At 45.4% G+C, this 12,960-nt stretch overlaps 3 protein-coding genes across 9 annotated transcripts in view; 2 read left to right on the top strand and 1 right to left on the bottom strand.

Annotated features, from left to right (window-relative positions):
* The window catches only part of LOC126563429 (transmembrane protein 258), a 497,437-nt gene that overhangs the window by 204,566 nt on the left and 279,911 nt on the right, over positions 1 to 12,960 (top strand). The gene's annotated exons all lie outside the window — the stretch shown is intronic.
* Positions 1 to 12,960, top strand: part of LOC126562245 (protein henna) — a 754,155-nt gene that overhangs the window by 492,753 nt on the left and 248,442 nt on the right. For 5 of the 7 annotated variants that reach the window (XM_050218696.1, XM_050218693.1, XM_050218699.1 and 2 more), the window contains exons 2-5: positions 1,274 to 1,303; positions 3,876 to 4,182; positions 4,250 to 4,872; positions 4,936 to 5,341. In XM_050218696.1, coding sequence (XP_050074653.1) covers positions 1,274 to 1,303; positions 3,876 to 4,182; positions 4,250 to 4,872; positions 4,936 to 5,322 — 1,347 coding nt within the window. In that variant the 3' untranslated portion in view covers positions 5,323 to 5,341. Of the gene's footprint in view, positions 1 to 1,249; positions 1,304 to 2,748; positions 2,790 to 3,875; positions 4,183 to 4,249; positions 4,873 to 4,935; positions 5,342 to 12,960 lie in introns of those variants that run through there. The other 2 variants (XM_050218697.1, XM_050218700.1) reach the window with 2 other exon arrangements.
* LOC126561598 (circadian locomoter output cycles protein kaput) lies at positions 7,598 to 11,281 on the bottom strand. Its single transcript, XM_050217844.1, has 6 exons — positions 11,060 to 11,281; positions 10,659 to 10,989; positions 10,357 to 10,573; positions 9,969 to 10,280; positions 9,384 to 9,853; positions 7,598 to 9,309 (listed from the first exon to the last, which is right to left on the bottom strand). Exons 1-6 carry the CDS (start codon positions 11,095 to 11,097, stop codon positions 7,600 to 7,602), a joined length of 3,078 nt encoding a protein of 1,025 aa, XP_050073801.1. The 5' UTR covers positions 11,098 to 11,281; the 3' UTR covers positions 7,598 to 7,599.

The raw sequence follows: 12,960 nt of genomic DNA, 5'->3' as shown, positions 1-12,960 counted from the left end.
AACCGACACGGTCGCGAACGCTGGCGCGGCAAGTGAACGCTTCTCCTCCATACAGACGTTGGGGGTGCGCATGCTCTTGCTGTTGGTCTGTACACAGTGAGCAATCCGGTAGTTAGTGGTGGTTAAAATTTTATTAGTATCTCTTACATATACTAGCATCAATAATTATCAAACATACGTCAAAGTAAACGCACTTTAAAATGGGGAATTATAAACAAGCACTTCTTATGAAATATTTCCCGTATAGATATAAAACATATTTCCAAACTATTATGCATATTTGACTTTTGCATAAACCGTTTATAAATATATTATTTCAACAATTTTACAAATTTTATTCTAGAGCAAATAGCAAATAGATTTTAAACAAATACAAATTGTCTTCTCAACATGAAACAAACGGCTTTTTCAAAAATTTCGATGCTAGCGCTACTGTGGACAGTAGTGAAACTACTCACCACTCGAGCATCTCACTTTCTAGCAGCGCTTTCTCACTGTGTCGAGCTTGTTTCTCACTGTGGAAGAAACCTGTTTTTAAATTAACGGCTAGATAATCGACGTAAATTAATTAAATTTCAGTTAAATATCGTTGAGCAATAAGTGAAAAGCATATTGGATTCAGAGTGATATAAATCCACTTATCTCACTTCCTCCATTCTCACAGCTTTGTATGTCTCCTTTATCAATAAACAAAATTCCCTAATATATTCAAGCATTATTTAAATGACGCTATTAGCATTAGCTACCACCCTCACCCGAACAACGCATATCCAACACAAACCGAAGCTACACGTGTCGGTATCGGCCAGGTGTTTTTGAAAATAAAATTCCTTCCGCAGCGCAATTGCATTCCATCAACAAGAAGCTCTGACACTACCTCTAGCTGCATCTAGAGCGTCATCACAGCAGTGCACGGTGTTTTTTTTTAATTACCATTCAGTGCCCATTCGTCAATGGCTCTATCTTGTTACTATCTGATGCAGGAACTTTAAACAGGGTCGGTCTATCACAGCCTCCAGCTTCCATGCAGGTTCCCTTTCCCTCTCACTGTCCACACAAGCAATGGAGAACTCGTCCACGGGTGCCGGATGGTGACCGATCGGTGCCGGATAGTTTCAGTTTGAACACCGGAACGAACGGAGTTTCAGTCATACTTTTACTTTCGTGCCGTGTGGACGCAGCTAGCCAAAACTGTAGGACCTTTGGATCGAGTTATACAGATTATTTGTGGATTTTTTTCTAAAAGTGACAACAGTGCCTAATACAATCCAAGATGTACCGATTGCAACAAGAGCTGGATAAGGTAATGTTTAGTCTCGAGTTTAGAAGAAAAAAAGAATTGAAACATTCTTCTTGTTTGAGGCTATAACTTCAAGAGGTCTTAGCCTCCAATTTTGACTGGAGTTTTAAATTCTTAATTTGCATTTAATGCATTGGGAAACGGGAGGAGGCATTGGAGTTCAATGTGATGTCTGGTTGCAATTCAAGATAAAAAAGACATCTTCATGTTGACAATTTTCTTTTGATTTTCTCTATTTTTGACGAACAACTTCAAGAGCCTCTCAAGATAGTCAGTCATAGTGGTAGTGGTACTCTACAAATGGAATGTTTTTGGGAAAGATATTCTCTTAATTGCTTTAAACCCCCATTTTCGTCTTAATAAATAATAACATACTTCAATTAGCAGAAGTCTTTCTCAAAGTATAAAAAAATCTTCTAGAATTCAACCAATTTTTTTCATTGCCTGGCTCAGAAACACTTTCGCTTTAACAAATTAAAAACTCTTCCTTTTTCTTATCAATTTCCCCTCACGCCCAAGTTAAAAGCTTACATTTGCCAACCGTTAACCATCAACACGTGATTTTCTGAGCATACAACAGTAGTAAAAATAAGTAGCAAACAAACCAACAACACCAAACGCTCAACAACACTTTTGAGTTGAACCTTCGCACAAACAAACATCTCACGCCGTATTATCAGCGATTTATAAACTAAAAATAATGCTTTGACTGATCGAGGATCAAGCCCACCCCTAGTAACTTCGAGTCTACGAGTCACGTACGCATTGTGAGCCACGTGAACACACTTTCTTTAATTGAATCTTTCTAATTGGTCCTGTCCTGGGTGTCAAACCCTTGTCCCAAAAGGCCTAATCAGTACGCACGAGAGCACGATGATAAGGATGCTCCAGGCGGAAATTGCTCCCGATAAACCTACATATGGGATGACACTTTCAGCAGCCCAATTAGTGGACCAGCTTGCGTTTGTCCCGATTGCTCATCTTCTCAGCCTGTCTTGACTCACGTCGTTCGGTAACCTCCTTTTCCGGAGGTTCATATGATAACGTACAGACGCACATCACAGCAGGACATCTTGTGCTTGATCGATCGCGCCTAGAGCCCTCACCGATCGGTCGTCTACGGTTGGCTTTCGTGTAGCGGCCGCTTATCACCATTGACGCCATCTAACACACAAATGTCGGCAGATGCCGAAGCCAGACAGAGATCACCAACGGGAACCGTACGATCTCGCTTGCACTATCGCTCGTACACGGTGAAGGCGATTTAAATGCTTCCTTCTTGGTGTCGAGCCGGCACATTACCAGCTGGACAACCGCTAGGGCCGGTACCATACCAAAGCTTTTGTTTGAAAGTGATCATTTGTGCGTGTCAGTGTGTGTGTGTGGGCTGTTGCGTAGTTTGGAGTGTTGTAACCCGTCAAGTGTTTGTTGTAAAGTGTTTTAAAAACTATACAAAACTACCATGTACGCACGACAGGAATCACAGGGGGTACGTAGCTCGCGGATCGGCTCGACTATTCTCGATCTTTTTGTGTGGCAGATTGGGCAGGTTGATAGCGCCGTACAAATAGGGGGAAACCCGAAAGGAAGCATCTTGACAGATGACGTGATCTGGTTTGCTCCTCTCAGCTCACGATCGTACAAAATATGCATCCCGAGTGCCTATAAGTAGCAATTATGTACTTAGAAAACCCCTACCGGGGAAATCACAACGCAATCTAGTTTTTTTTTATTTTAACTCATTAGTGACTTCGCTGCTTTCGTCTGCCCTTTTCTGCTTTGTCCGCTAAAATGGACACAGTTAAGAAACAATCACAGAACAAACACTTTGCTTGCTTTGTACTGCTCGAATCCGCATTCACTTTACTGCATAAAACCAAGCCTCCAAGCGATGCACCGCAGCAAAAAAAACTCTGTCCACCGAACAAAGTGCAATCACCCGTCAATGTCACATACCGCCCGGCGTTGTGATGGATCGCAACTGAACAGGTTTTCCGATTCAACCCCACCACCTGATCCAAACCAGCCATCTCGACGCGTGTGTGTCTGATGTGGAGAAGGTTTTGTTCCGCAATGGACACTTTGTTACAATTGCTTCCGTTTTTAAGACAGCGATCGATCCCTCCCCTCGTGACCCACTACTTCACAGTGATAAGAACCACAAATGACGTTGTATGACGACATAAATTCAGAAACCCAAGCAGACGTACGATCTACCGCCAGTGTCCCCTTTCCAAATGTCGTAGTAATCTTGTGCGATTGTTTCATCATTCTCTTCGACCCAACGAGCCTTCGGCACGGTTTGTGGAATTGCGGAGAAAACCAATGCGCGAAAACAATACGGAAACGCCATTTACAGCTACCACTAGCGGGGGCAAATCGGGGTGGGAAATCCGAACCGATCACTCTAGCTCTAGTAGTGATCGCCGTATAAAGCACCAGTACGCGATCGAACACACGATCAGTGTTTTGCAATCCTTCCTGCCTAACCTTGTTGCATCGATATCGCCAGAATTTTTGGAACAGTGTCTTATACCTATCGTTACCTCTTCCACTCGCACAAATCAACAAACAGCCCACCCTTAAGGAAGGCGGTTCCTACATCATGGAAGGACACGATGCAGCGGAGGCGAAGAACGTGTGTCTCATCTTCTCGCCCGAAATGGAGGAAGCAGGAGCGTTGGCGAAGATGCTCAAGATATTCGATGATCATCGCGTGAATCTACTGCACATCGAGTCGCGATCGTCCACCCGTGGACCGGGCTACGAGTTTATGGTGGAGTGTGATGGAAAGCGGGGAACGCTCGGTCCAGCCATTGAGGCGATTCGTGAGAAGAGTAACTACTTCAACATTATCTCTCGAGACTACAAGGATAATGAAGGTATGTGGTACAAGTGTCCTTGCGTCTATAAGACTCTAATTACTAATCTACTCTGTCTTACAAACAGCAACTGTCCCCTGGTTCCCGAGACGTATTCGTGATCTGGATCGGTTCGCCAATCAGATCCTTTCGTACGGTGCCGAACTTGATTCTGACCATCCCGGATTTACGGACGAAAAGTACCGCCAGCGTCGCAAGTACTTTGCCGACATTGCGTTCAACTACAAGCACGGCCAACCGTTACCGCACGTGGACTACACGGAAGAGGAAACCAAAACGTGGCGTGAGGTGTTCCGGAATCTTACCAAACTATACCCAACGCATGCCTGCCGGGAACACAATCACGTCTTTCCACTGCTGATCGAGAACTGTGGATATCGTGAGGATAACATCCCGCAGCTGGAGGATGTCTCTAACTTCCTGAAGGATTGTACCGGCTTTACGTTGCGCCCGGTTGCGGGTTTACTTTCATCGCGCGATTTCTTGGCTGGATTGGCGTTCCGTGTGTTCCACTCGACGCAGTACATTCGCCATCCGAGCAAGCCGCTGTATACCCCCGAGCCGGATGTATGTCACGAGCTGCTGGGACATGCACCACTCTTTGCTGATCCTTCGTTCGCACAGTTCTCGCAGGAGATCGGATTAGCGTCGCTGGGAGCTCCGGATGAGTTTGTTGAGAAGTTGGCCACGGTATGTACTTGCATCGCTTTGTAGCATTCTTCCTTAATAACATCGCTTTCTTCCACTTCACAGTGCTTCTGGTTTACGGTCGAGTACGGTATGTGTCGACAGAATGGTGAGCTGAAGGCGTACGGTGCCGGTTTACTGTCCTCCTTCGGTGAGCTCCAGTACTGTCTCACGGATAAGCCGGAGCTGCGCGAGTTCGATCCGGCCAAAACATGCGAGCAAAAGTATCCGATCACGGAATATCAGCCGGTGTACTTCGTGTCCGATAGCTTCGAGGATGCGATCCAGAAGATGATTAACTACGCCAACACGATTCCCCGCCCGTTCGGCGTCCGGTACGATCCGTACACGCAGAGCATTGAGATTCTGGACTCGGTGCCCCAAATTTCCAACCTAATGCGCAACATACACAACGAGTTCGAGGTGTTGCAGAATGCGTTTAAGAAGCTGTAAGCAGGGAGCGGGTAATTGCGTTAGAGAAAGAGGCCATACAGTACAATGCTGGTGCTTTTTAAGATAAGTTTTGTGTAAGAATGTCGAATGAAGCTGAAAAGGGGCCGATTTTTACTTGCTAGTTGATAAGCGTTATCCTCAAGAAATATGTACAATACAAACAAAATATGAAATAAAACGTCACACTTTGTGGTTTTTAAATATAAAACATACAAAACTTTCGTTAAATGTATTTCTTCGTGTACGCCAGCATTATGCCTATTTTTTTACCTCCCCAATATGCTTTTTGCTGATAATTGTCACGCATAAGTCAAAAGTAAGACGCCACTTTGCACAAAACAACATTACCACCACCCAAAAGGCCATCTGACCTGATTCGGTTCCGTTGATTATTTTTAACTCACACAGCATGAGTAACGAAAAAAGTGTAATAATCACACCGAAAGTGCGATTTCACTGTGTCACAGTTTCGACCAATTGGCAATGCGATCATGCGGAACTCGGTGCCACAAGGTTAACGTATCGCGCTGATTACCGTTTCGAGCTTTTCACCGATTGCTTCTGGCGTAGTTGTGCACTTAATTCCATGGCTAGAAAAGGCAGCTAAACTGCTGCTGTGTTTTCAATTGATCTTAAATAAAAATTCATATTATTAATAAAAAGACTACTTCAACAAAAATTCTTCTTAGGAATCTCCTCTTCAAAATCAAAACTATAATGTTATTTTGGGCATAAGTGATTCGTTTTTGCTACGTTAGCAGACCAAACAACATATTCTTCAGGTCGTGCCTCCCAGAATATTGATTAGCTTATCACAAAACGAAAACTGTTGGTCACTCTCACATGTTACGTTGATTAAAACATACACAAAACGGTTACATACTCGTTGGTCACGGTAAACAATATCATACCGAAAGAATCGATGCGTAACGGAAAATTTTTCTTCCCTATAGAGGAGTGGTGTCCGGTTAGAAGAACTGCGTTGCACACTTTTCCCAGTATTCCTCCATGCTCTCATTGATTTGCATGCATAAAATACACGTTAAAGTGGCACCAACCACCCTTTAAAACAAGTTGAAATACTGTGTGGCTCTTATGCTCGCAAGAAGCCACGTGTGAAAAGAATTTCCAAACCAAAAGCGTTAAATTGCATACTTTTAGGCGCTTATAATTCGAGATCCTCTCACTATAGTGAACAAGCACTTCTCACTATCGTGATTTTGCCCGCTAGTCCCCCAGTGTCCGTTACATGGTTGTTTGAAAAGCTTTTTTACAATCTTAAATGCAATTATGTTTTAAGAGATACAAGAACGTGTACCATATAAAGCATTTACCTCAATCGAAGTATATTTCTTTTCCTTTTTTCCAGTAATATTCTTTCCAGCGTAACGTTCTTCCGCTTTTTCATCCATCGCTCATTGTCATTTATTTCGCTTTCTTCTTTTCTGCCATTTTCACAGTCCGTTTTTGTATTCTCTCCTGCTTGCAATCCTTCTTCAAACCACTTTCTTTACTCCATCCTTTTATCAAAGATAAAACTACTAGTTCACCTTTCAAAAGTTCCTCCAAAAACACTGCTCGAAGGATAGGTAAAATAGTGGTCAGCAATGCTAGCTGCTTACATGTAGTCGATTTCACCGAACAAAAAAACAATTACAGTGTGCAAAATACACGATAAAAATGCTCCATCACACCCGTTTGCTTGTTTGCGTGCATGTGTGTGTATGTGTTTGGGTTATGGCTTACGATACTAACAGCTATACTTTTTGGTTTGTACTAAACCGACTATAACGACCGATTCTTCCCGATGAAAGGTGATCATACCTGTCTACTACTTACACCCTAAAAGAAACCTGCATTTATCACCACATTTTTGTTTACTCCTTTCTCTCTTTGCCTTTCTCGCTCACTCTTCCTACACTACTCTCACACCGAGAGAAAGGGTTTGATAGTTTTCTTTTCCTACTTACTTACACATACACACTAATTAGTACAATGGCTCAGTACGGGCTGTAAGTGGTACAGCTCGCAGTACAACATGCGAACCTGTACTATGGAATATTCTTCTTTGGTGGATGGACAAGCTGAAACCTCATCCTTTTTAATATAGATATGCCTACAAAGGATTACCGCATTATACATTACATTTATCCTGCTAATTTCATAATAAATTTGTCTCCTAATAAACCTCAACCCTAACTGACTTCTTCGTTGTTGGTAAGCTCGTTGGTATGTAGAATTGAAATCTGTTCCCTAGCACTACCCGTTGCTGCTGCCTTACATTTCACTCGTCTGCGATGGACAGGTTCGTGATCCGGCATCGGAACTGCCTGCTCCCTGGTGCTGCTGTTGAGTAGCCGGTGGTTGTTGCTGCTGCTGGCCTTGCTGCTGTTCCATTCCAGAGGTAAATAGAATTTGCGCCTGTTCCTGCGCCATCTGATACTGCAGCAAGCCCATGTTGTTGCTCGTGTTACTAGTGTTGCTGTTCCCACTCGTACCGGTACCACCGTCCGGTGGGGCACCCATCTGCATAAGCTGTTGTTGTTGTTGATGGTGGTGTTTTTGCTGTTGCTGTTGCTGCTGATTTAGGACGGATGAGGCGGGTGTGGATGTGGAGGATTGACTTGATTGGTGTTGCTGTAGGTGATGCAGTGGTACCGGTGTGAGCTGCATGTACGATATCATCTCATTCGGTTCGGTCAACTTCCCCTGTCCGGTGTCAGTGAAGTTGAGCTGTTCCGGATCGGAATGTAAAATTGGTTTCTGATCTGGTGGAGCTATGCACATTTGCTGTTGCTGCTGCTGTTGATCTTGGGAGAGCTGCTGTGGTTGCTGACCGTGATGCTGGGACTGTTGTGCATGTATCGCTCCCGAATGACTAGGAGGATGCTGTGCTGAAGCTGGATGGTAATGGTGATGATGAAACGAGTTCCCGTGCGCTGCCTGGTGATGTGCCTGTAGAAACGAACCGCCACTATTACAACGCTCCGCCGGTCCTACACTTGGTCCGGGTCCTGATCCATTGCCCGTTCCAGGCGGGAATGGAAGAGAAACGATCGATGGTAGCAATCCATAGCGGGCCATCAGTAGCTGCTCCTGTACGCGGCGTAATTCTTCCTGTTGCTGTAGTATCAGATGCTGTAGCTCTTCATGCTTTCGTTGAAGCTGATCTTGCACCTGATTTTGACTTGGCGTAAGGACGACACCGCCCGTCCCAGTAACGGCCGGATGATGAGCGACAGCGTACGGTCCGTGTGGGGAGGTGGACTGAATGGGTGAAAGGACACCGGGTGCGGTTTCCGTAAAGCCGGCCACCGGTTGTACCGGTATGGCCGTCAAATACTGTTGCGGTTCGATGAAGCCGGTTGCAGTGATGATTTGCGTTACCGGTGGAGTAATGATTGTGGCCGGAGGTCGTATCGCTGATGTAGTTGATGGCTGTGGAATGGACTGCTGTTGCTGCTGCTGTTGCTGTTGCTGCAGTTGCTGATGTTGCTGCTGTTGCTGCTGCACTGCTGACTGCTGTTGTTGAAGGGAAGCTACCTGTTGTTGCTGTTGTTGATGAACTTGCTGTTGGGGCGTCTGTTGATGAGGATGCTGGGATTGAAGTTGATGAGGGTAAACGTCAACTACCGGTGGGTTTTGGACCATCGCTGGATGTTGTGGTTGTTGTTGTTGCTGTTGCTGCTGCTGTTGTAGCTGTTGATGCTGCTGCTGAGCTTGATGTCCCTGTATCTGTTGCTGATGCTGTTGTAGCAGTGGATGTGACTGTTGATGAAGTTGTTGCTGATGCTGGAGTGGATGCTGTTGCTGCTGAAGATGATGTTGCTGTTGTTGTTGAAGTTGCGATGGCTGTAGATGATGTCCAACGTTTGCCTGCGAATGCTGAGGTTGCTGTAGTAGAAAGTGTGACATAGAGTTCCTATCCGGTTGACTACCGTGTGATGATACCTTCGATGGGAACGTGCTGGTTCGCATACGAGAACGCTAAAACAATCAAGCAAAATTAAGTAAATCTTTTCACGTTCAAACAAGAAATTCTAACCCAAAGCCACACTTACCGAATGTTGCGTTACCAGCGACTGGCGACTGGTGTGAGATTCCGTAGAAATGGATGTGGCCGAATCTGACCCCGGACCATGGTACGTGTTGTACCGATGTCTACCCCGATTCGAGAGTCCCGTTGGTGAAACACCGGGCGTTGGAGCTACCCGGGACGTTCGGGAACTCTTTGAACTCCACGGCGAAGTAGCCAGCAAACTCTGCGAGGATGACTGTTGGAACTTTCGCTCCACGCCGTGCACACTTATGCTGTCCGCATCCTCCGAAAACTTGCTATCACCTGCCGTCTGATTACGCATCTGCTTCATCACATCCGCGTAGCTCACGACCCGATGCGTACACACCACAAACTCTGGCTTCGAGTTCCACTGATGGTAGGTGATGTAGAAACGTGTCTGCAACCAGATCCACTGCTGACCCTTGGTAAGAAACCGATAGTAGCACGACGTACCTTCACCCTTCTGCATCACTACAATGAAAGAACGGTAGAACGAGGGCGAAAGAAGCGAAAGCGAGAGGAAGTTAGTGAAACACTGCCAGCACGGCCGATCGTGGCAGATAATTTATTAAGACTGTGAGCTTACATGCTTCATGACAAGCCACCACCTTTTCCAGATCGTCAAAATGATAATAGTCATACCCGGAAGTTCCCAGCACTTCAAACGGGAGGTAACCGATGATGGGTGGCGCACGGTGATCGAGAAACAGGAACTTCCACTCGAGACTGTGGCGGGAGGTGAACTCACTTTTCGTGTTGTCTACGATGGACATTTCACGAATCAGCTGCGGTGTCTGAAGCCGTCCCGTGCCGACAAATACGAGCCGAGAGTCGGCATCGCTAGTGTAGCCACTAAACCGAGACGTCGTCATGAGCGATTCCGTGTCAACGTCACTTCCTGTAATTTAGTGAAGGATTTGAGAAACTCGTAAGGACAACCCATTTGTTGAGAGCTTTTTCTCGGTTACACTTACGGAAGTACCCAGTAAACTGTACATGCTCGTACGACACATCCGCCCGGTAATCCACCGTCCCTCGCTTGATGTAGCAGGAAAACGTCACCTGATTCTCCCGGCTAATGCCTGTCTGCAGTGGGTCTACTACAGTGGTCGGATTTAGCAGTATATTGTACAGATCGTTCTGATCGTCCTCATACACCATATCGTACACGGTCATATTCAGGAGGTCACTCTGGAGGGAAGGATATTAAAATTTTAGTTCACATTCGACATAACATCATCTTTATCGATCGCTTAGTCTTTCCCTAACTCCTTACCGGTAAATGCCCTAACAGCGAGGTAATACTTTCAGATGCGTAAAATACTCTCCCCGTAGAGGAGAACACGATGATGAACCCATCCAGCGCTTCCAGGATCAGGTGGGTAAACTCCTCATTCGAAAGAAACGATGGTTTCCAGTCCGTCTGTATCTCGTGCACCCGCGAACGGACCGCGATCTCGTTGTGGCTCTTGAGGAACGCAATCGTCGACTTAAGAACGGTGGACTTGTCCATCTTTCTGCTGTTCGACGACACCATCGAGCTAAGCTCGTTAACCAGCAGATTGAACTGATCGCGTCGTTTCTTTTCGCTGAGATTACGAGATTTTCTGTAAGAAACAGATAAAATATATTACTTTATAGACTTTCGATGCAGAAGGCATGGCTCAAATATCCTACCGCTTCGTATCATCCTTGTCGTCGGGATCTTCGTCCATGGCCGAGTACGAATCCGTGTGATGGTGATGATGATGGTGATGGTGGTGATGATGATGATCGAGATCGATCGATCCACCGCCGCCCCCGTACCCCTCCACCTCGTCGAACAGGGACCCCCGGCCGGGGTTGTGCTTTAGTTCCTCAATCTTTCTGCCGACCCTTAGACCCACCCGCACGGGAGAAATTTTCCAGAACGCTACTGGTCCCGCCTGTACTAAGCGACCTTCACTAACACGAAGACCCGAGAGTGATAATTTATTATATCCCCTAAAAAATAAAACAATACGTATCCTTAGCTTAGTAGTGGCGCTTCTACTTTAAGGATCTGCACTGCTACTTCCAACACTGCTCGAAACGCGTCTGTGTATAAACTTTGAGTGTGTTATGAGTGTTTCGTGTGAATGTTCAATGTGCTCGATTAGGTTACGTTCGCAAACAGATAGCACGGTAGTGAATGCTCCAATCGTTGACACCAAAGAACACCAGATCGATGGGCCATGCTTTGGGACTGGCTCGGAGTTCCAGTAGCGATGCTCACTGGATCGTTAATCTGCGAGATAAAATAATGAAAAGCATTAAATGATGATAGAGTGATACAGCAACTAAAAATATGGAGAAACGCAATTGCAGAAACAGATTCAAGTTGAAGCAGTATCCTGATGGACAGCTATCGATAAAAATGATGAGTAATCGTTCGGAGGGTTCAGGTTGTGCAATAAATCGACGACACGTACAATATGCCCGTATCCGATTGGATAACCACGCCAGCAAAGATATCAAACACGTGTCGCTTTGCGGCTTTGGTTGATGTTATTCGGTTTTCCATGAAAACCAAGCATATGATGTATAGAATAACGCTTTAATTTTGATCATAACCAATATAGCTTTCATTTCCAAGAATAGCCATATTGTAAAGGATCAAGCTCTGAATGTTTTTTCTATACATTTTGCTAACTTTTTCCTGTAGCGAAGTTTGGGTTTTATTTTTGGGTTTTACAATATGTTGAACCGTTTCCAAGGATTCTCAGGAGAGTTAAACATTCTTTTGGAACAGAGTGGAACACTTCACCGCCAAATACATATTTATCGTTATCTTTCACACTATAAACGCCACACTACATTGTGTGGTCAAGTAGTGTGTGACAAAAATAAGCAGCAATGCTTCTATAAGCAGCAAATCACACCACAAGCCCTAACGGAAGTACGAAGTTGTATACTCTTTACACTGGAGACAGACAACCACTCCGATCGCCAATCCATCAGCAGGCAAATATGTAACGTGTGGACATGACTCGTCCACAACCGATCACAACAACCTGCCACAGAGTAGTCCACAAGATTCCTGTGCGATATGAAAGCCAGCACAAACAAACAAACAACTAGCGCCACCAAGGGTAGTAGTGACGGCGGCGTACAACCATAAACAAGTGCACCAACAACGATGGCGCGACACCCAGGCCACGGCGAATCGTTATTGGAAGGGTAGCAGGGTTGGGAGTGCGCAACGGCTGTTACGCAATTCTAGCGATAGACTTATAGGGCCAGTGGAAGTGCAACGGCAGGTCCGTATAGTTGTGTTTGTAGTGCAATTCTTACACCCACCCCCTCGCATCATGATGCACCGTTAGAAATGCACTTTGTTTGTAAGAATCGACGTTGTCGACAACAGTAAACTCCCTTGCCAAGTAAAGCCATCGCACCACGACAGGCAAAGATGCTTGCCTTGATCGGACGGGTGGACCGTAATTTGATTTAGCCGGGGGGAAAACGAGTCGTAATGTTGTGCTGGAGAACTACTCGAGAACTACCTCATTCTACCGGTCTCGGGCTAGCTGCTGGTACACACTCTACCACACTCTATC

Source organism: Anopheles maculipalpis, chromosome 3RL (assembly GCF_943734695.1).
Source record: "Anopheles maculipalpis chromosome 3RL, idAnoMacuDA_375_x, whole genome shotgun sequence".
Lineage (NCBI taxonomy): Eukaryota > Metazoa > Arthropoda > Insecta > Diptera > Culicidae > Anopheles > Anopheles maculipalpis.
Note: the sequence above shows the minus strand (reverse complement) of the source record. Positions and strands in the feature narration are given on the sequence as shown.